The sequence below is a fragment of the Medicago sativa genome, chromosome 2, assembly GCF_051527215.1.
Source record: "Medicago sativa cultivar Bolivia chromosome 2, Bolivia_mono, whole genome shotgun sequence".
NCBI lineage: Eukaryota > Viridiplantae > Streptophyta > Magnoliopsida > Fabales > Fabaceae > Medicago > Medicago sativa.
In genome coordinates, this window is record NC_140750.1 from 4,102,564 (window position 1) to 4,122,414 (window position 19,851).

General features: G+C 32.6%; 2 protein-coding genes and 1 pseudogene across 3 annotated transcripts; 1 reads left to right on the forward strand and 2 right to left on the reverse strand.

Moving 5' to 3' along the window:
* Window positions 1-4,492: 4,492 nt before the first annotated feature.
* LOC146943758 (U-box domain-containing protein 8 pseudogene) lies at window positions 4,493-5,955 on the reverse strand (annotated as a pseudogene). Its single transcript, XR_015028114.1, has one exon. The product of XR_015028114.1 is annotated as a U-box domain-containing protein 8 pseudogene (transcript).
* A 974-nt stretch (window positions 5,956-6,929) lies between these two features.
* Window positions 6,930-10,810, reverse strand: LOC146943759 (G-type lectin S-receptor-like serine/threonine-protein kinase At4g27290). The gene is made up of 7 exons (XM_085742026.1): window positions 9,478-10,810; window positions 9,208-9,330; window positions 8,934-9,082; window positions 8,290-8,500; window positions 7,954-8,191; window positions 7,714-7,864; window positions 6,930-7,419 (listed from the first exon to the last, which is right to left on the reverse strand). The coding sequence occupies exons 1-7, from the start codon at window positions 10,757-10,759 to the stop codon at window positions 7,102-7,104; spliced, it is 2,472 nt and encodes an 823-aa protein (XP_085598152.1). The 5' UTR covers window positions 10,760-10,810; the 3' UTR covers window positions 6,930-7,101.
* Window positions 10,811-15,030: 4,220 nt separating this feature from the next.
* Window positions 15,031-19,267, forward strand: LOC146943760 (receptor-like serine/threonine-protein kinase SD1-8). The gene is made up of 7 exons (XM_085742027.1): window positions 15,031-16,330; window positions 16,971-17,132; window positions 17,259-17,449; window positions 17,618-17,828; window positions 17,947-18,184; window positions 18,287-18,434; window positions 18,638-19,267. The coding sequence occupies exons 1-7, from the start codon at window positions 15,055-15,057 to the stop codon at window positions 18,941-18,943; spliced, it is 2,532 nt and encodes an 843-aa protein (XP_085598153.1). The 5' UTR covers window positions 15,031-15,054; the 3' UTR covers window positions 18,944-19,267.
* Window positions 19,268-19,851: the final 584 nt, after the last annotated feature.

Genomic DNA, 19,851 nt, shown 5'->3' on the forward strand with positions numbered 1-19,851 from the left:
TCTGTTTTACGTCATTGTTAGTTGTTCTTAGTAAAAATTCCGGTTTTCGGACTACTTAATCATATTGCTTCGAAACTTTCCAAAAAAATAAAGGATCAAGACTACACTAGAAGGAACTTCTTACGAGATTCCACCCTTCAAAATCCAAAATTCCATCGTTTAGACCCATTTTTAATTTTTTTTTAATTTTTCATATTCTCAGAAAAATCCAAAAAAAATTTGCATTAGTTATATTTGATTTTTATATTTTTTGGTGGTATTTTTATGATTTTATTTCACATGTTTTTATCATTCTTTTACTTTGTTTTTAAAAACAAAATTCAAAATAGCTGATATGTGAAAGATTCTGATTGTTGATTATATATAAACATATTTCAGATTATAAAATCTGAAATGTGAGATACTCTGATTGCTGATTATATATAAACATATTTCAAATTATAAAATCTAAATAGAGTTTGGTTGTTTTCAAATTTTATAATCTGAAATCCCATTGACATTTTTGTAAAAATTATAGGACGCATGTGAAGTAGATAGGGTGAAAAAAGTAAATCCCAAAAATACAAGGGGGGTGTCAATTGGTGAGTCACCCTACTAACTTTTTTTTTTATTTAAGAGATACCCTTTTGTTTTCTTGTTTTCGATATATTCTTTTCCCGTTCCCAATTGCTCAAAACCTTTGAAGTACAGACATCTCTGACATTAAGCGTATTTTGATGTCCGACACACGTCAATGTCCAACATCCGTAATACATGTCAAAACTGTTTCAAAAACAAAACAAAAATATCTTTGTTTCGACACACTTACGCTCTCTAGAGAACTCCCAGACATTTCTATGGGACTTAAAATTGTGTCGAAGTAGTGATAGTCAATGAAGGGGTTGAAGATATTAAATTCAATAACATCATTTTTTTTTTTAATTTTTTGGTATAGTAGAAGGATGAATGAAGTGAAAAATTGTCATGTTTTGTTCAAGAACTTTGTACCAAATGGCTCAATTTTTTTTGTGGTGTCCGACATTTTAACCCCGAACCTTTCATATATTTTGCATTGTCCTTACCAACTGAGCTAAGTTCACGGGGACCAAATGACTCAATTTAGACCAAGGCCCGTTATTTTTATTCTTTTTCTTTATTTCATTTTTTATTTTCTACTTGTTTACAAATAAAAATACAATATAACCTTTTTTTTCTTTTTTTTAGAGCACTTGTAATTTTTGGCCCATATTTATCGAATAAAATAACAAAGCTTTAAGAACAAACATTGTAGTTATTCTCTCAAAAAATAAAATGAAACAAACATTATAAAGTTTTTTTTTTTTGCTCTTTTAAAAAAATTGTATTTTTTTTTTATTTAGGAGCCTATCTTTACTATAAGAGTTCTCCAATTTCACATGAACGATCCTGATTATAATAATAAATGTACCCAATTAATTTTTTTGAAAGATTGATAGAATTGCAACAAGAAATTTCGAGTAAAAATAAGGATTATAATTTTCATCGTAAGAACCAGTGAATGCTTATTTAGACCATATAAGCAAATGTAAACGTTTCAACCAAGTAATTATGCAATAATTTATTTATGTGTTCATCGAGTGGTTATTTTCAAACTATTTTGTTATATTAATGTTTTGATTAATCCAAGTTTGACCCTAAATGATGTATTGGTTGATTGGGTCTATTAGACTAATCAAGTGTAGCACAAAAAAAAAAAAAACTAATCAAGTGTTAAGCTCAATTAGTTAATAAGTGGTATAGTACAAAAAAAGCTCTAGAGGTGTAGAACATTGATGTTTGGTAGTATAAAGAAATAATGTTAAATGTATATAGTAGAGAGAAATAAGTAGAATATTATGACATGTCTATAATTCTTTCTTAGAATCTATAAAAAGGGGAAAGTTTATCATTTGCAACCAAGATAGTAAAAAGCAAGTAGAAGTGGGTAAAAAAGAATCAAACGTATCATCTCAAGAAATAGATATGGTCATTCTATCAAATATTATCTCATCCTTAATTCCTCTCAAGCTCAACACAACCTTCTCCTTTTTCAACAAAGTGGCATAAAAGAATAGGTTTGAGAAGAATCCTTCCATAGTCATGGCAAGCAATGAAACAACATCCTTTCCGGTTCCACATATCAAAGGAAGTACCTATGATAACTGATGCGTCAAAATAAAGGCTCTTCTCAAAGCACATGATGTTTAGGGGGTTGTTTAGAAAGGCTATAAGGGAAAAAAAAAAAAAAAAGGAGGATTCCTTAACTCAATCATGAGACGTTTCGAGGGATTCAAGAAAGAGAGACAAAAAAGCTTTATTCCTCATCTTACAAGCATGTGATGAAGAATAGTTGAGAAAACTTCAAATGCAACACCCGTTAAGGAGGCATGAGAGAAGCTTCAAACCTCTTACAAAGGAGAAGACAAAGTATAGAAGGTACATCTCCGAACTTTAAAAGACGACTTTGAATCCTTAAACATGAAAGAGTCAAAGTCTATTTCCAAATACTTTTTAAGAGTCATATCGCCATTTTAAATAATTAAAAAGAAATGGTGAGAATTTAGAATATCTTTTTTGAAATTACATATATAACTCTAATATATAATGATTAAAATTACATAATCACAACATATTTTTTAAGATAACACTACTAATGGTGTCAAATAAAATAATAACAACAATAATAATAATTAACAACAACAAAAAAGTTTATGCAAAATTACTCCAACCATCTCTTAACTTAATTTCAAATCACGGTTAAATCCTTTAGAGAAAAAAAAAATTATTCCCGATTTAATCGTTTACATTTTTAAATATTAACGCCGTTACCATTTTTTAATATTACCCATGAACCCAGAATCATCATCTTCAAAGAAGCTCATAAATTTCTTTTCTAACAACAACGACAACATCTAATCTCCATACTCTATAAATAAGTCCTTTCTTTTGTTACTAAAAAAAATAAATAGAAAAAAAGGACTTTATATTGCAAGCACCAGAACACATGAAAACGTCCACACAAAAAAATGCAGCACAATCCAGTGAAATTTAATGCCAAAATAAGAAATTTAATCACAACATAATTGATAAAATGGATAATATTTTACGCATTAAAATAAGCAATTTTTTTTTAAGAAGTCAAACTAGCCCACCATAATTAGTATATGAAGAATCGAATCCGAGACCTTGAGAAAAGCACAATCCACGATCTCAAACCAACACCATCAGACCAACCCAAGTGGAGGTTTGTAGGATTCTCTTGGGAGTTATTGAAAACAAGCCAACACCACCAGACCCATCGAAGGTATGTGAGTTATTGAAAACCCTAACTCTAATCACAATCGAACCTGACATTCAAAATCAAGCTTTCTTTTATTGATGTTTTTCACTTTACTCACTTTTGAAGATCCAAATCATACTAACCCTAATATTGAAAACCCGAACTCTAATCATTTTCATTTCCTTATGACATTCAAAATCAACTTTCTAATTGTTTCAAAATCAAACATACTACCCTAAGAGCAGAGACATAAAGACCAAGAAACAAACTTATGGCCCCTCCCAAAAGCACCCAATCGCGGCCCCACTTCAACCGACTAGTGGTCCCAACAGATAGTTGGTTCCACCACACACCCATCATAATTGGATCACTGATGACCATTGTGTCTCCCAAAAAACAAATACCAATAGGTCAACTATATTTTATCAAACAGTTGCTCTGCCTCTAATGGCCTAACAGAGAAGACCAAATCATTGCGACCTACCAAATGGACCTCACAACCATGCCTAAAACCTCTCTCTCCCTCTCCAAGGAAACAAACGACACCCCTAAAAAAAATACGTACCACTTCCCTTAGAAGAACCACTCCCAACCTAACCACCTAAAAATCCTATACCCACCCTCGATGGCACTCCACATGCCACAACAAGATAATTGGCATATTCGAGTTCCTCACCACAAAAAGCGCAAAAGGAAGCAGCTTGATGTCTAATGTTGTTGTTGTTCTTGAAGTATATGAATATTTGAGTTTATTTGAATATTTGAAGGTTTCATGAAACTTTTAGGTTTCTTTAAAGAAGAAGAAGATTCCATTCCTGATTTTTTTAACGAAGATGTGATAAATTGTGTGAAAAAAGGATATTTGAGTTAATATTAAAAAATTTAAAAGGACTGAAATAAGAATATATTTGTTTGATAAAAGAGTGAATCGTTGCCTAATGTTTAGTTAAGGGATCATGAGAGAAGTTTTGGCTAAATGTTGTTTAAAACTGCGAGTGCTCAATTTTAAATAATGAGAAGCCGATAACCAAATCAATATAGATCAAATTTGATTATTCAATTTGGAGCTAAAATATGAAAAAAAAAACGTAAAAAACAATTTAATTGTTTTAAATTGAATCTTTGGATTTGTCATTTGTTTCATTCCGACACTCCCCCAAAAGTGTTAAGTTAACCCATTGTAACAAAATCGCTTGAATCCAGGACAAACATTCAAACACGAATCAAAGCATGACATTCTAACTTTCACATTATAAATACGAAACTCTCTCCTTATAACAAGGAAAAAGAAACAGCAATGTAACGAAATTCAATATCAAATGTACAAATATAAAAATAAAAACAGCCCTATGAGTCTGTAATAACTATGACAACAACAATTTGACCTTTCGATCTCTTTATTGAAAAATAAACAACCAAACCTCCAACACAGGAAAACAAACATTCCCTGTCATCCATTCAATCATTGCTTCCTTGAGCGCAGAACCAGGATCAAATAAGAAGCATTTTCCCTAACTCTGACACTATCATGCTGCATCAACCCCATGCAACTTTCCAAAACCCCTGCACGAACAGCTTCCATAACACTTTCTTCACTGTTACAACAGAGATATTTCAAAGCCAAAAGAGCAAACTCAACCCCTCTTCTACTTCTAGTTCTATTCTTCAAAACACCAGCAAGAACCTCAACACACCCACCAAATTTTTCCATCTCTTCTATTGCTTCTTTGCGCTCAGCCAATAACCCAATAACTTCAACACACCGTTCGAGACCAGCGTCGAGCCTTCGAAGCAAAACTGGTACAGCTCCACATGCCACAGCGATTACTCGATTATTTGGAAAACGACAGAGAGTGTAGAGTGCAGTAGCTGCTTCTTTTTTCTCTCTACCAACACCATCGCGAACGAGAAAAACCAGAGATTCAATAGCATGTGGGTATGCCCCGATCGTCGCCCTGTTTAGTTCCAAGATAGCCAAGCTAGTGATAAGGGTTGCTGCGACGGCGCGACAGTCAGAGGCTTCGGAGGAGAGGATTGGAATGAGGTGGTCGAGGATTCCTTCTGCCATTAGGCCAACCTTGTTTTCATCTTCAAGGCTGATGTTGAGGAGAAGGGTGAGAGCTTTGTGGCGGAGGGTCTCGTCAGCGATGCATGAGAAGACAACTGGTATGATGGGAGCGTCGGTGATGTTGCGGCGGAAGAGGGGGTCGTGCTTGGAGAGAAAGAAGAGTTTGCTGAGCGATTCTAGTTTGTACTTAGTGGGAGCCTCATCGGAGCTTAGGGCAGAGACTAGGGTTTGGGTTAGGGTTAGGGTTGGGGCTTCGGTTTGGAGAGGGGGAGGGCGGGGAAGAGTCTCAGGTGGAGGAGGGGCAAAACTGGAAATGATGGCACGAAGGGCGTGATTTGGAATGAGGTAAGTATGGAGGAGGGGCAATTTGGTGATTGGACATTTCCGGTGACCTAGGTCAAGCCATTGTTGGATTGAAGAACGGTCAAAGGTTTGACCGGAGGAGAGGATAACCGGATCGGACATAATTTCAAGCGAAATTGGACACTTCAAGTGTTCAATAAGCTGTTCAGCCACAAGAAGTTGTTCAGCCGCCGTTGATGTCATTTTGGCTAAAACAAAATCTAAACCTAATCTTTGAGTTTGAATGCGCCGTCGATCTCCTTGGTAGTGATTTGCAGGTTAAACAGACTGGTCCGTGTACACCGATTTTTATACCTAGGTCTGCTAACGAGTGTAGTAGTGAGCGAGTAATCATGTTTCTGCATTGGTTGGGCCGATGAGGGTTGAGGCCGGATAATTATATCACGTACCCCTACAATTAGTCATTTACCCTCTACAAACAATAAAAATTGTCAATTTCTTTGCGTGTGACTAAATGAATTGTCCAAATCATTGTGTCCATCCAAGAACTATTCTAGACGATAGCTTATGTTTGTATTGTTCGAACATCAGAAAACCATTATAGATATGTTGCGTAAAAATCGAAGTTGTGCAGAATTTTCGGCCATACCTTATCCATCAAGACCATTTGGAGTAAGTTTTGTCGCATTAAGTTGCATAAGTGGTTTGATTGTAACATTTCTTATTTGGAAACTGAATCTTTCAAGGGTAATAGGGAAACATTTTTAACAAATTTTACACAGTCCTATATTTAGAGATTTGGATAATTGAGTTTTGTTTTGTTTTAAAAAATGGAATAGAAAAGAATAAAATCAAAATGGAGTAATACAGTAATAATAGAGTAACATAAAGGCGAGCTGACATATTTTCTTTGTTGGCGAGCTCACCTTCAACGATTCAAATCATAGTAGAATCTTAAAATAGGCAAAATTCATGGATTTTGATTGCAATTTTACGATTTCTTATAAACTAAGTCATTTATGGTTATATACCATTTATAACAGATATTTAATATTTCCCTAAAAAAAACATATATTTAATATTATGATTTTTTTGGTAAAATCCATTGATTTTGATTGCGATTTTACAATTTCTTATATCGATTCTACAAAAGTAGTTGAGTAAAATCTTTCGATTTTGGTTGCGATTTTACGATTGTCGATTTTTTCTCTTCTCTTTCGACTTGAAGCAAAATCACAATTTTGACAACCTTGGATGAAATAGTCATGGAAATGCTTGTCCTGAATATAAAAAAAAATCTTGATAATATAATAATCACAAAACATCTAGTTACATTCTCATCATCCAGAGCCTACAATAATAAGTATAAACAAATACAAAATATGTATATTATTGTTGTATCAAATAAAAAGCCTTTTATTGCACAAGTAGTGGAGAGGCAAGTACCTCCTAATTAACGACCCTCTACTACAGTAGTGGTAACAGTTATGTCATTGGAACCAGAATTGAGCATACCACGTGATGATGAATCTGTCTCTAAGAAACACCTCTCTGAATACAAACCTGGCCTTCTAGGTTTTGGGAGCAACACACTTTCACCATCCAACATTAATACCACTGATGACATTGTTGGTCTTTCTTCTGGATGCTGTTGAACACATAAAAGACCTACTTGAATACACTTTAAAATGGATTCAGGGGTAGACACTTGATCCTCAAGTAATGGATCCATCAACTCAATGGCTTTACCTTCATTCCAAAGCTTCCATGCCTAACACATTTCCATGGTACATTATCAATTCATGAAAATTAAAGTTACTCATGCATTTAACCATATAACATGTCAATTTTTTATGGTAAAGTGGTAAACACTATATTATAATATTGCAATTTTATCTTAAGGATTATGCATTGCCAGTGTAAAACTTTATTGCACCTTCATCCGATCAGATTTCTCTACAATGTCAATTTGTTATTACAATTTGGATGATTGTTACACTGTCAGTGCATAATTCTCAAAATCTTCGATTATTTCAGATACACGCGCATTCATTATAACACTCACATGGCCTAGGAGATTCAACTTGTGATCAGGGTGAAAAAATCCTTTGTTTTTCTTGCCACTCAACAGCTCTAAAAGTAAAACTCCAAAGCTATAAACATCAGATTTAAAAGAGAAATGTCCATCCATTGCGTACTCTGGAGACATGTATCCACTGTAACAATTTCAGAACATAGAATAATTTAGCAGTTATAAAAGATGAAAAAAGTTTGGTAGGTTAAGTCATTTTGTTTTAGTACTTACTATGTTCCAACTACCCTTTTGGTCTTTTCTTCAGTTTGATCTCCACCAAACATTCTTGCCATTCCAAAGTCAGAAATTTTTGGATTCATTTCGCCATCTAAAAGAACATTGCTTGCTTTTAGATCTCTATGAATTATTCTTAGTCTTGAATCTCTATGAAGATAGACAAGTCCCCTAGCAATGCCGTTAATAATGTCTAGCCTCTTTTGCCAATTAAGCGCGGAACGCTTGGTTTCATCTGATTCAGAATATTACTTGAGTTATAAAGTATAAATATGATTAAATGAATGTACATGTTTGTTCAAATTAACATTGTTTATAGTTTGAGAGACCAACCAAATAATAAGGAGTCCAAGCTTCTATTTGGCATGTATTCATAGACCAACATTTTATCTTCTCCTTGAATGCAACAACCAAGAAGCTTGACGAGATTTCGATGTTGAAGTTGAGATATGAATATGACCTCATTCTTGAATTCTTGCAAGCCTTGTCCAGAATTCTCTGAGAGCCTTTTCACTGCTATTTCTCGTCCTGATGGAAGCTGGCCCTAAAAGTTACAACAGATCCAAGATATTATCATAGTTGTTGTAAAACTAAGAGGGTAAGTAGCTTTGGTAGCTTTTCTTGATGGAAAATTTAACCAAAGTTACTAAAACTTGTTTTGCAAGAAATTGGAAAGCTTCAACTGGCACTTTGAATGATTAGATTTGGATCAACTAATTACAACTACTAAAAGATAGATGACAATAACCTCAAACCAAACATGACCTTAAATTTTATTTGAAGGAAATAGTACTATTTTGGAGTGTACCATAGTGGTAAAATATGTGGGAAAGAAAAACAACTTCAAAGCTAAAAAGTTTAGATTAAATAAATGGTAGTTGTTGAATTTTTTCCTATCATGCCTACTGGAAGACAGTTGTTCTACACTAGTATGTTTGTGTAGAGGACCACATAATCACAGAGAAATAGCAATTTACTTTGTATACAGGACCAAATCCACCTTCTCCAATCTTATTATAAAAAGAGAAATTCCTTGTTGCAGCTTCAATAATGGAAATCTCAAAAAATGGGAGTTCAAACTCACTCTTGCTTGTGTCAACACTAAATTGAATACCTGTCTCTTTAGCTGCATACAGAGGTAAAGAGGCAGTGATTAATTAGTGATACTAATCAAAGAAGACTATGGTTCAAATTAAAAGTACATGAAATTTTCTACAACTAGAATAGAACCACAATAAATCTTTAGTTTACCTCTATTTCTTCTCCATTTCTTAATTATCAACCACAATGCTGAGGTAATAATAGTAGAGGCTACTGATATACTCACAGAAAGTAGTATCAGTTTCTTCCTTTTGTTTCTCTCAACATTTGAATCTAACTCCACAACAGAAAAAAAATATTATATGTAATATATATGAATGTACTTTAAAATAAATTGTGACTATATTGATTATGACCAACAAAGAATCGTTAATGTGATAATTAAATGTACTACTATTGATACCATATATATACTCATACCTAGTTCTGAAGCTGAAACTCTTACAAAGAAATCTTGTCCATTCACAGAATCCTCCCTTATATCAAATAAGTCTCCAAACCAAGCAATACAACCATTACCACTAGCATTTATATCAAGTTTTGCATAAGCAACACAAGAACAATTCTTAGAGCATTCTACCTCACATTGATCAATGTTAATGCTGTAATTTACATGAAAGTCTACAGAATCTGGTAGTTTCATTCCTATAAACTTCTTAAATACATCACCATTTCTACAAACTTTTGAATTTTCCCTAACACATCCACTAGACCAATCAAGCATTTTCCAATCATGCATATTCCTTGGCTCAAAACCATTCAAACACTTGCAAATTGGAGAGTTTTTTATGTTACAAGTTCCATAAGCACCACAAATACCATAACCATCGCATTGGTCGCCTTGAACATTAAACTCAGAAAACCAATTCGAACGATGATCATTCCATGTGAAATGCTGAATTAAACCAGATTCACTAAGGAAAAATCTTGAAACAATGTCGTCTTTAGTCTCAAAAGAGTAATAAACTTCATCAGAATCAAAAACAAAAATCGGTTTGAAAATTGGATTTTCCCTTAGAGCTGGATCACCTTTGTATTGTTCCACATACCATGGTCCACTTCTGAAAATTTTCTTCTTACCTTTTTGAAGAAAAAGCTGAGGAAGTCCACGTGGATCAACACTATAACTATATTCACCCGAAGAAGGATCATCAACGTTCTTCCAAGAACTCAAATGAATGTTCAAACCAGTTTTGAAGTTCCAACCAAGTTTCATTCCTGGTAACAATGTATTAGAAGGATAATCAAAACTTTGCCACAAAATTTCGTCAGAGTTTTCATCTTCAAAGTTCTTCAAGACAAAGTTTCCAGTGTCTAGAAGCTGAGCTACTGGATTCTTTGCAGGCCCAGATGAATTTGAGGCCCAGAAAACATTTCCTTTGTGGTTAAGAATAATGAGTTTTCCATCATTGTTGAATGCTAATGTACCATTGTGATTAAGAAGTGGTTTATCTCTATTTGCAACCCAAACAATATTCTTTATGTGAATTTGCTTATACCATATACCAAGATATGTGTAAGTGGAATTTTTAGGTGTGAAGAAACCAAGTTCAAAATTTTGTGAAGGTGAAATTAGTGTTTGGTTACCAGTGATGATTTGTGGTGGAGTTATGGTATTTTCTGCTTTTGAAGGAATCAGAAACATAGTTGTTAAATGGAAACAAGTAGCAAGAAGTAGAAAGATGAACTCTGTTTTCTCCATGATTATTTTTTATCCTTCATGTTATTTACTACTAGTACTTATAAAGAAAATCTCTATTATTTAATCTTACTGTTCTTAAAATCTTGTGTTGATGAATAGGAGTTTAATTGACCGGTTTATCTTAAATTAAGCAAAAGAATTGTTTAATTGGGAGTAGGTGTATCTTGAGGGTCCAGTTCTTTTTCTTTTCTTATGGAAAGTCACATAAAAGGGACATTAGGTGATTAGGCTCAATAACACCGATCGACTGAACTATATAGTTGAGCAACAATATTTGATGGAAACCCACTTTTTCATACACCCGCGATACGTGGTTAATCACGTGATAAATATGGCTAATTCAATTGAGTAGATGATTAATTCAATTCAAGTTTAATGATCTTTTATAATGGGAGAGTAAACCTTAGGTTTTACTTCTGTATTATCTTCTATTTTATAGTTAATTGTTAATTGTTAGCCGCATTGTTTGACGTAATTAATGAGATGTTGCGGACTTGCAGTTGCGCCGGTGTACAAAATAGGAGTGTCCATGTATTTGATAGTTGAGACAGCAATAACCCTTGCATTCCATGATGATTAATTAATCAACAACAGAATTGTATGTACGTCCATAGCAAAATACTAGTACAATATTTTAATGTGATGTGTGAGTGTGAGTGTGATTGTGTGCCTGATGAAGAAAATAAACGTAATCATGGATTGGTTTGTGTAAATAATAGAATGTTGAATGTCTCGAGTTAGTATCACTATCCCATGTTCTACACTTCTTTCTTTGTTTCCCTCTTTTTCTGCATATGGAATGTAAATTTTCCTTTGACTATGTATAAAATAAAAAGTGGGGGACTAATACATCTAAAATTTGGGAATATTATTTGAAAGAGAGTCTTTGGGTTGCTTCAAATATGGACTGCCTAATGCCTATGGTCATAGCATGTCACTGTTAAATACCTAGTTGTTGTATCTTTTGTTTCTTCTTTCTGGACCACAAATAGTGTCTAGGATTTGTATCATGTCAAACAATTACTTGTATATGTTTTTCAGTAGGGCCATACAAAAATAAATGTAGGTTAATAAGGTTAAATTGAAGAAGTTAACAAATTTAATTTAAAGTACAATTTTTTTTGAAAGAAAGTATAACATTTAATATTATGATAATAATTAAATATTATATATATATATATATATATATATATATATATATATATATATAGGTTGCTAATTTACACCCACCTAAGACACTAAGGTGTAAATTAAAAAAAAAGTCACCAACAATCTATTTTAAAAAAAAGTATAGTCTGATTTTTTATTTTTTTTTATAAATAGCCACACACTTTAGTAAACCAGTTTGATTGCCTAAAATGCTTTTTTTTTTTTTTATCTAATTAAAAAAAGTCTAGTCTGATTTAGATCTGAACAAAATAGATCATATATATCATTCAATAAATGAATATATAATGATGTCACTAAAAATAAAGAAAGATGTTGATTGGATAATGTCACCCACAACATGTCGTGTTTTCCGCTAAAAATTATCACACTTTGAAAAAAGAAAAAATAGCTTTGCTCAATGATAATTAGAAGGAAGTCTAATCTAATCAAATCTATCTAAACTAATGGTTGTGAAAATTACAACTCATTTGTAAGAATAGAATGAAATTTTCCCTCTTGTTGTTTAGCACTTTCCTTTTATTGGTTTGGTCCATCTATCTTCCTCAAGAGTAAAATCTCCTAAAATAAAAATACGGAAGTTTGCAAACGAGCGATTGAATTTAAAATGTTAATGAGCTCTTTTTAAGATAAATTATTCGTAAGAACCCAATTTTAATTTCTTGTGGAAACAATTGTTGCTAATATTTTACCTACCTTTGGTCAAACTCGAGATTACTAGGGTGCATTTCTCTTAGGCTTTGTTTGCGCGTTTGGAGGGAAAGACTTAGGAGAAAAGGAATGAGAAAGTGGGAGATGAGGGCTTTGGGGGGTTAACTTTTCTTCATAATATGTTGTTATAATATTTTTAAAATTAAAAATATAGTAATCAAATACATTAATTTATCATTCTCTAAAAAACTACTCTTTTAATTTTTTTGAAAGATTTCTCTATTTTCCCACATATTTTCCACCCCCTCAAAGCCTTTCCTTTCCCTCCCCTCGAAACTCCCAAACAAAGCCCTAAAAAACCGAAGGGTTAACAAACAAAATGAAAGATGCTCAATAGACACATCAAGTTTGCTCTCAATTGGATACTAACAATCGAACAACTATTTTTATGTTTAAAATTCGATCGAATCCTAACTCTCGATAAACTTTTTTCAAACATATGAGCAATTTAAAAGTCTCTATTGAGCAACCATCTAATTTTTTTGACAAGCACGGATTTCTTAAAACTCTTTTTTAAGTAGGAAATGGGTACGGGCTAAAATTAACAAAGCGAACTTGTGACACATTATGCATAATAACCAAATAGCTTAACTTAAATCAGTTAAGCTACCAAACCTCAACACTAACTCTTTTATTTGATAAAACTCACTTTGAATTTACCATTTTATGTAGTACCTATTTCTAAAGCGTTAGAAAAAAAAGTATCTACTACATTCCTCATGATATATTTTCCTGTTTAAAAAAAACACACACATTTTATTTTCTTGTTATTATCCTAATAATGGAATGTGTAATGATTCGCCGCCTCTAAGGACATTGTGTTCTTTGAACTTTTCTTCATGACCCAAGTCCTGAAGACTGAAGTCCTTCCTTAATTACCAAATGAAATTGCGTAACGTATATCATGCTTATTGCTTAGGTCAATTTTCAACAATGTTTTTGCTTTTTGCGTATGTCTTCTAGAACTACTAGAATGATCATCTGTCCCACCTGGCTGCCACACTATTGTATGTTGACTTTCTGTTTACACACAACTGCAATTCTAGTTTGGTCAATGATTCAATGAGATATGAATGAACACACCTAGTTAATACACCCTCCGATCACTAATATAAGCAAAAGTTAACATTTTAGATTCATTTATTAAATGATGTATGTGGTCTATAATAAAGACTATATACATCATTAATTGAATAAATGCAAAATGTCAATTTTTGCTTATAGTATTAGTGACTGGAGGATGTAGTATGCATCACTTCCTGCAAATATCAGTATAATGTTATGTGAGTACTTTTTATTTTACTAGTAATTTGAACTTAACTCCTTCAACTCAAGTTAATTGAGCTATCACACTCCATTTCGGCCATAAACATAAATTCCTAATTATATGTTTATTGATAATTTAAAATTTTTAATAATCTATTTTCTTAATTTCCACAAAATTTTTATGAAATTTTCTTATATAAAAATAACATATCAATTAAAAATTATATTTTTAAAAAATAAATGCCATCCCTAAATACTATAAAAATTAAAAAAATAATTAAATTTATTTATATATTTATACGATTAATGATGAATATGTTTTTGAAAAAATAATTAAATTTATTTATATATTTAAACGATTAATGATGAATATGTTTTTGAAATCAAGCAAGTATAGATTCATTTTTTATTTATGTTCGAGACAGAGAGTACACACATCTCTTGTTGAATTAAAATTTAGCATTATCCTTGCTTTTAATGCCACAGTTCCTTAGACACATATTCAGTGCACTTTCGCATCGCATTTATTTGTTTAGGTGATAAAGCAAGTGGCAACTGTAAAGAAATTTAATAATACATCATTAATGTGATCTTATTTTTTCAATCTACTTGGCTGGACTCACATGGATGGAGGAGTAAATCATGTGTGCATTGTGTATGTTATTTGTTATAGCCTCGGGTCTTAAATATAAGTAATTTTTCAGATTTATTGAATGAATGATATATCTGGTCTATTATAAAATTCCGTATATCATTTGGTCTTGTTAACGAATATCCTAAATGCATTCTTAATGATTTTTAATTAAGAAAATGTTTATTAAAAAAAGTCAAATATCTCAATTCCAATGCAATGAATTCATCAATTAATATATAAACTTACAAAAACTTACTATTTAAAAGTTGTTAAAAATGCTCTTAAATCACTCGTTAGCATTTTCCTAATTAAAATTGGATAGAGTATTACGTCCGTATGCGGTCAACTCGAAGATGTGGGCATGCTTATCTGTACAAATAATAATTCAAAAAAGTCAATAACTTACATCATCTTTTAACATTACATTATTGACGCCCTAAACAGAACGCAAAATAATTTATATCTTAAATATGTAACATATGTAAAAAGTTTTGATTTTAGGAACAAACATTGCAAAATGAAAAGTTCCACTTCTGCAAAACTCCAAATCTACTTCATCTTATCTCTATATTTTTTCAATGGTGTAATCTCTTCTGATACCTTAACTGCATCACAATCTCTTGGTTCCAACCAAACCCTTGTATCTCCACAAAAAGTATTTGAGTTAGGTTTCTTCAACACAACCACTTCAAAATGGTACTTAGGTATATGGTACAAAGATGTTCCTGATAAAATATTTGTTTGGGTGGCAAATAGAGACACCCCTCTTGAAAATTCTAATGGAACTCTCAAGATTCAAGATGGTGGAAAATTGGTTCTTTTCAACCAAACAGATAATCCTATATGGTCATCAAATCAAACCATTTCCTCTGTTACAAACCCTGTTCTTCATCTTTTGGATGATGGAAATTTGGTTCTCAAAGAAGCACAAGAGAAAAACAACAGTAACTATATATGGCAGAGTTTTGATCATCCAACTGATACTTTGTTACCAGGGATGAAACTTGGTTGGAACCTTGACACTGGCGTCGAGATTCGAGTAACTTCATGGAAAAATCAAGATGATCCATCAACTGGAGATAGTTATTTCAGTCTTGATTATCATGGTGTTCCAGATATTTACTTGTGGAACAAGCAACAAAGGGTGTTTAGAACTGGTTCATGGAATGGTCAATCTTTTGGTGGAGTACCAATACTAAGCACAATAGCTGCTCTTAATGATAAAATAGTTGTTGATGAACATGAAGCTTATTATTATCCTGCAGGGTTGTTACAGTCTAATTTATCTAGACTTGTTGTGAATTCGACCGGTTCAATGGAACGTTATGCATGGATCGAAAACTCAAAAAATTGGAACAAAGTATGGTCTGCACCAGCTCTTCAATGTGATAATTATGGAACTTGTGGTCCTTTTGGTATATGTGACTCAAATGCTTTTCCAGTATGCAAGTGTGTCACAGGATTTGATATCAAGAATCAAAGGCAATGGGATTTGAGAAATTTTTCTGATGGGTGTGTGAGAAAAACAGAATTGGAATGTGGCAAAGATAAGTTCTTGCATTTGAAGAATGTGCAATTGCCACAGACTAGAAGTGTGTTTGTGAACAAGAGTATGACATTGTTGGAATGTGAAAACAGGTGCCTTAAAGATTGTTCTTGCACTGCTTATGCTAATGAAGAGATAACTAATGGTGGGACAGGTTGTGTTATGTGGAATTATAGTCTTGTTGATATGAGGCAGTTTACTGAAGCTGGACAAGATATTTTTATCAGATTAGCAGCTTCTGATGTAGGCAAGTAATTTATTCATGTTAATTTTTCACTTGATTAATGACTACTTTTTTCGCAATTTTTGTTTTGTTTTAGTTTTCTATATGGAATTGTTATTGGATCAAGGTGTAAAAAATTTGGCTAGTTAGGAATTGATTCCTTATACTCAGGACTTCAAAAGATAGTATGCAATGGAAATTGTGTGACATCATGGATATTTATGCCTATTGCCACAGGCTTCACGCAAGCAGGGCGCCTAAGATTTCCTGAACTAGAAGCATCTAGCTTCTACGTATAGCACCCAACACTCCTTGAAACAGAGATAGGGCGCCCAATGTCCAGCGCCCAACACTCCGTTTTTCTCATTCCCTTTGTTTATTTTTTTGCATTATATACCTGACATTGGATCTTCCAATGAGTCTGCTATGATTCAATTATTTTGAAAATCACTCACAGATTTGAACTCACATTCTCCCGAACGATTTGTCCTTAATTTGAGTTCATTAACTTTGTTTTAATGCTTATAGCTACTTTATGTTGATATTTTGATTCGAGTAATATATTTGTGCAAGATATTTATGTTTATTTGGGAAGAAGGCTGACTTAGGCCAAACTTAATGCAAGATGATATTTTTTACTAAAAGTTAAGCTTCTTCTTTTCAGATGAAGCTGACAGAGGATCTTCTGGTGGCTCCAAAAAGAATGCAGGAATGATTGCTGGAATTACAATTGCTATAGCTATCCTGATTTTGGGAGTGATCATATTCATTTTGAGGAAGAAAAGGAGATGGCAGAGAATACAGAAAGTGAATAATAGCCAGAGAGGTACTTACACCTAATGTTCTCTTAACTATGCTAACTATGTTTTCTTTCTTCACTACATTAGGTGATTCTTGTTGCAGTTTCATATATTGTTTTTTTTTTTTTTATATTCTTTTTTCTCTAAACCAGGTAATTCTGATAGAGGTCAGAAAACACGGTTATCTGAGGCGAAGTTTTCAAATAGCAGAGAATATTCAGATGACAGGAACATGGATGACCTTGAGTTGCCACTGTTTGAATTCCATGTCATATCAGATGCTACAAACTCCTTCTCTTTAGCTAATAAACTTGGAGAAGGAGGCTTTGGAACTGTTTACAGGGTAACTAAATTTCCATTATTTATATATGCATTAGTACTATTATAAGTTGATTGAATTCTATGAAAAACCAACACAAACACGAGCACGAGACACAATATTGACACATACGCATCAGTAGTAATTTAAAAAGACAAAAATGATTGGATGTAACCATGTGTCGGTGAACAGGGTAGGTTAGTAGATGGCCAGGACATTGCTGTGAAGAGGTTGTCAACAAGCTCTGGACAAGGAAATGTAGAATTCAAGAATGAGGTAAGATCAATTGCGAAGCTTCAACATCGAAATCTTGTACGGCTCTTTGGTTGCTGCATTGAGAAAGAGGAGAAGATGTTGATTTATGAATACTGTGAAAATAACAGCCTAGATTCTATTTTATTTGGTGAGTTTATAATATATCAAGCATTGTCAAGATTATTGATGTTCATTTGCAAAGTCTCTAGCTTATTGTGATATACTCAAATTATTGATATATATTATTCTAACTAATCAAATTCCAGATAAAGCAAAGAGTTGCAAGCTAGATTGGCCAATGAGGTTCAGTATCATATGTGGAATAGCCAAAGGGTTACTTTATCTTCATCATGACTCAAGATTTAGAATCATCCATAGGGATCTCAAGGCAAGCAATGTTCTACTTGATAAAGAAATGAATCCAAAGATATCAGATTTTGGTATTGCTAGAATTTTTGACAATGATCAAACACATTCTAGTACAATGAGAATTGTTGGAACATAGTGAGTGCTACTGTAACCAACTACTATATTTTGTTTAATACATCATGCCATGCCTAATTGACCTCTTTATTAATATATAAATCTTTTTGATATGATATGCAGTGGATATATGTCTCCTGAATATGCAATGGGTGGATATTTTTCTGCGAAATCTGATGTTTTCAGTTTTGGAGTTCTCGTGCTAGAAATCATAAGTGGAATGAAGAATAGAGGATTTCATCAATCAGATGACCTAAATCTCCTTGGACATGTAAGCGAAAACGCCTAGTTTACGGTGTAAACCAAATTTACACATGCATCTAATGAAAATTTACTATTCTGACATCTCATCACATTATTCTAATCAAATCTTAATATCAATGATATGAAGTAGCAAAATAAAATGTTCTAGGTATGCCCCTTAACATCATTTTGTGCTAATTTATATTTTGATTATCCTATGTGTTGTGATAGGCATGGAGGCTATGGAATGAAGGAAATGCAATGGAACTAATAGATTCATCATATGCAGATTCATATTCAGAATCTGAAGTTATAAGATGCATACATGTTGGCCTAATATGTGTCCAAGAAAAAATAGAAGACAGACCCATAATGCCATCAGTGGTGATGATGTTGAATAGCGAAACATCGTCATTGCCACAACCAAAGCACCCTGGTTTTGTCCTTGGAAGGAATCCAGGTGAATCTGATTCATCTTCAGCTAAACAAGATGACACAATAAACGAAGTCACAGTTACAATAATAAATGGCAGGTAGGTAAATCAAGTAACAATCATGTCGATTTATACACGTTAAATTTTATTAGTGATCTTAGTATGCCAAAATTTTGTCTCAGATTCATAAAGAGACAGCAAATTTTCATGTAAGATCAGTGTATATATAAATACACAGATTTTTTTTTTAGTGATCCTTTACTGAAGTGTAAATTGAAGAGTGTTTTTTGTTAGGAGTGTAAATTAAAGAGTGTTTTATTTTTTGTTTGTTCCTATGGAATGTAAGACAACCTTTGTTCTGTGACTATTAGGTGCTTGATGCAACAATGCATTAGCAATTTTAAGACTGTTCTGCTTTTGACACAAACATGAGTCTGTTGATGTCTTTGGTTATTGGCATGTTAAGTAGCATATTAGAAAAGCAAACAAGAATGTGATCTCAATCATTAATTTCATCCAAGCTCATCATAGAGACATAGAGAATAAATATGGAGTCTTGACAAAAAAATAATAATAAAAAGTTTGGGTTATTTAAGTAAATGATTCCTATAATATTCATAATTTTATTTTTAGTCTCTAAAAAAATCGTATATTTTAATCCTTATAACATTTTTCTTATTTTTAGAAACGAAAAATGACGACGACAAATTTTATGGGGATTGAAAATGTTGATGAAATTTTTTACAGACTAAAAGTGTTGACTGAAAAAAGTCTTATGATATTCTATCAAGAATTTTAACAAATATAAACAAGTCTTGCAATATTCCATCAAAATATTTTAAAGGGGACAACAAAACACGGTGGTATTCATTTGATATTTCTAATGACTTATAAAATATCCCTTGAAATTTCCCCTAAAAAAAGAAAAAAATTCTTGATATTTAAAAGTAGCGTCTTGCTAATCTGTGCCCTTAGATACAAGATAAGAAACTAAATGTAAAAATTTATTAT

Bases quoted from the DNA above. Each gene is read 5' to 3' on its own strand.
- LOC146943759 (XM_085742026.1), bottom strand. From the start codon at position 10,759: ATGGAGAAAACAGAGTTCATCTTTCTACTTCTTGCTACTTGTTTCCAT. The intron at 9,331-9,477 runs GTATGAGTATAT...TTGTGGAGTTAG, and splicing joins AGTTTCAGCTTCAGAACTAG to ATTCAAATGTTGAGAGAAAC. The intron at 7,865-7,953 runs GTAAGTACTAAA...AAATTGTTACAG, and splicing joins AAAAGGGTAGTTGGAACATA to TGGATACATGTCTCCAGAGT.
- LOC146943760 (XM_085742027.1), top strand. From the start codon at position 15,055: ATGAAAAGTTCCACTTCTGCAAAACTCCAAATCTACTTCATCTTATCT. The intron at 17,133-17,258 runs GTACTTACACCT...TCTCTAAACCAG, and splicing joins AGTGAATAATAGCCAGAGAG to GTAATTCTGATAGAGGTCAG. The intron at 18,185-18,286 runs GTGAGTGCTACT...TATGATATGCAG, and splicing joins ATGAGAATTGTTGGAACATA to TGGATATATGTCTCCTGAAT.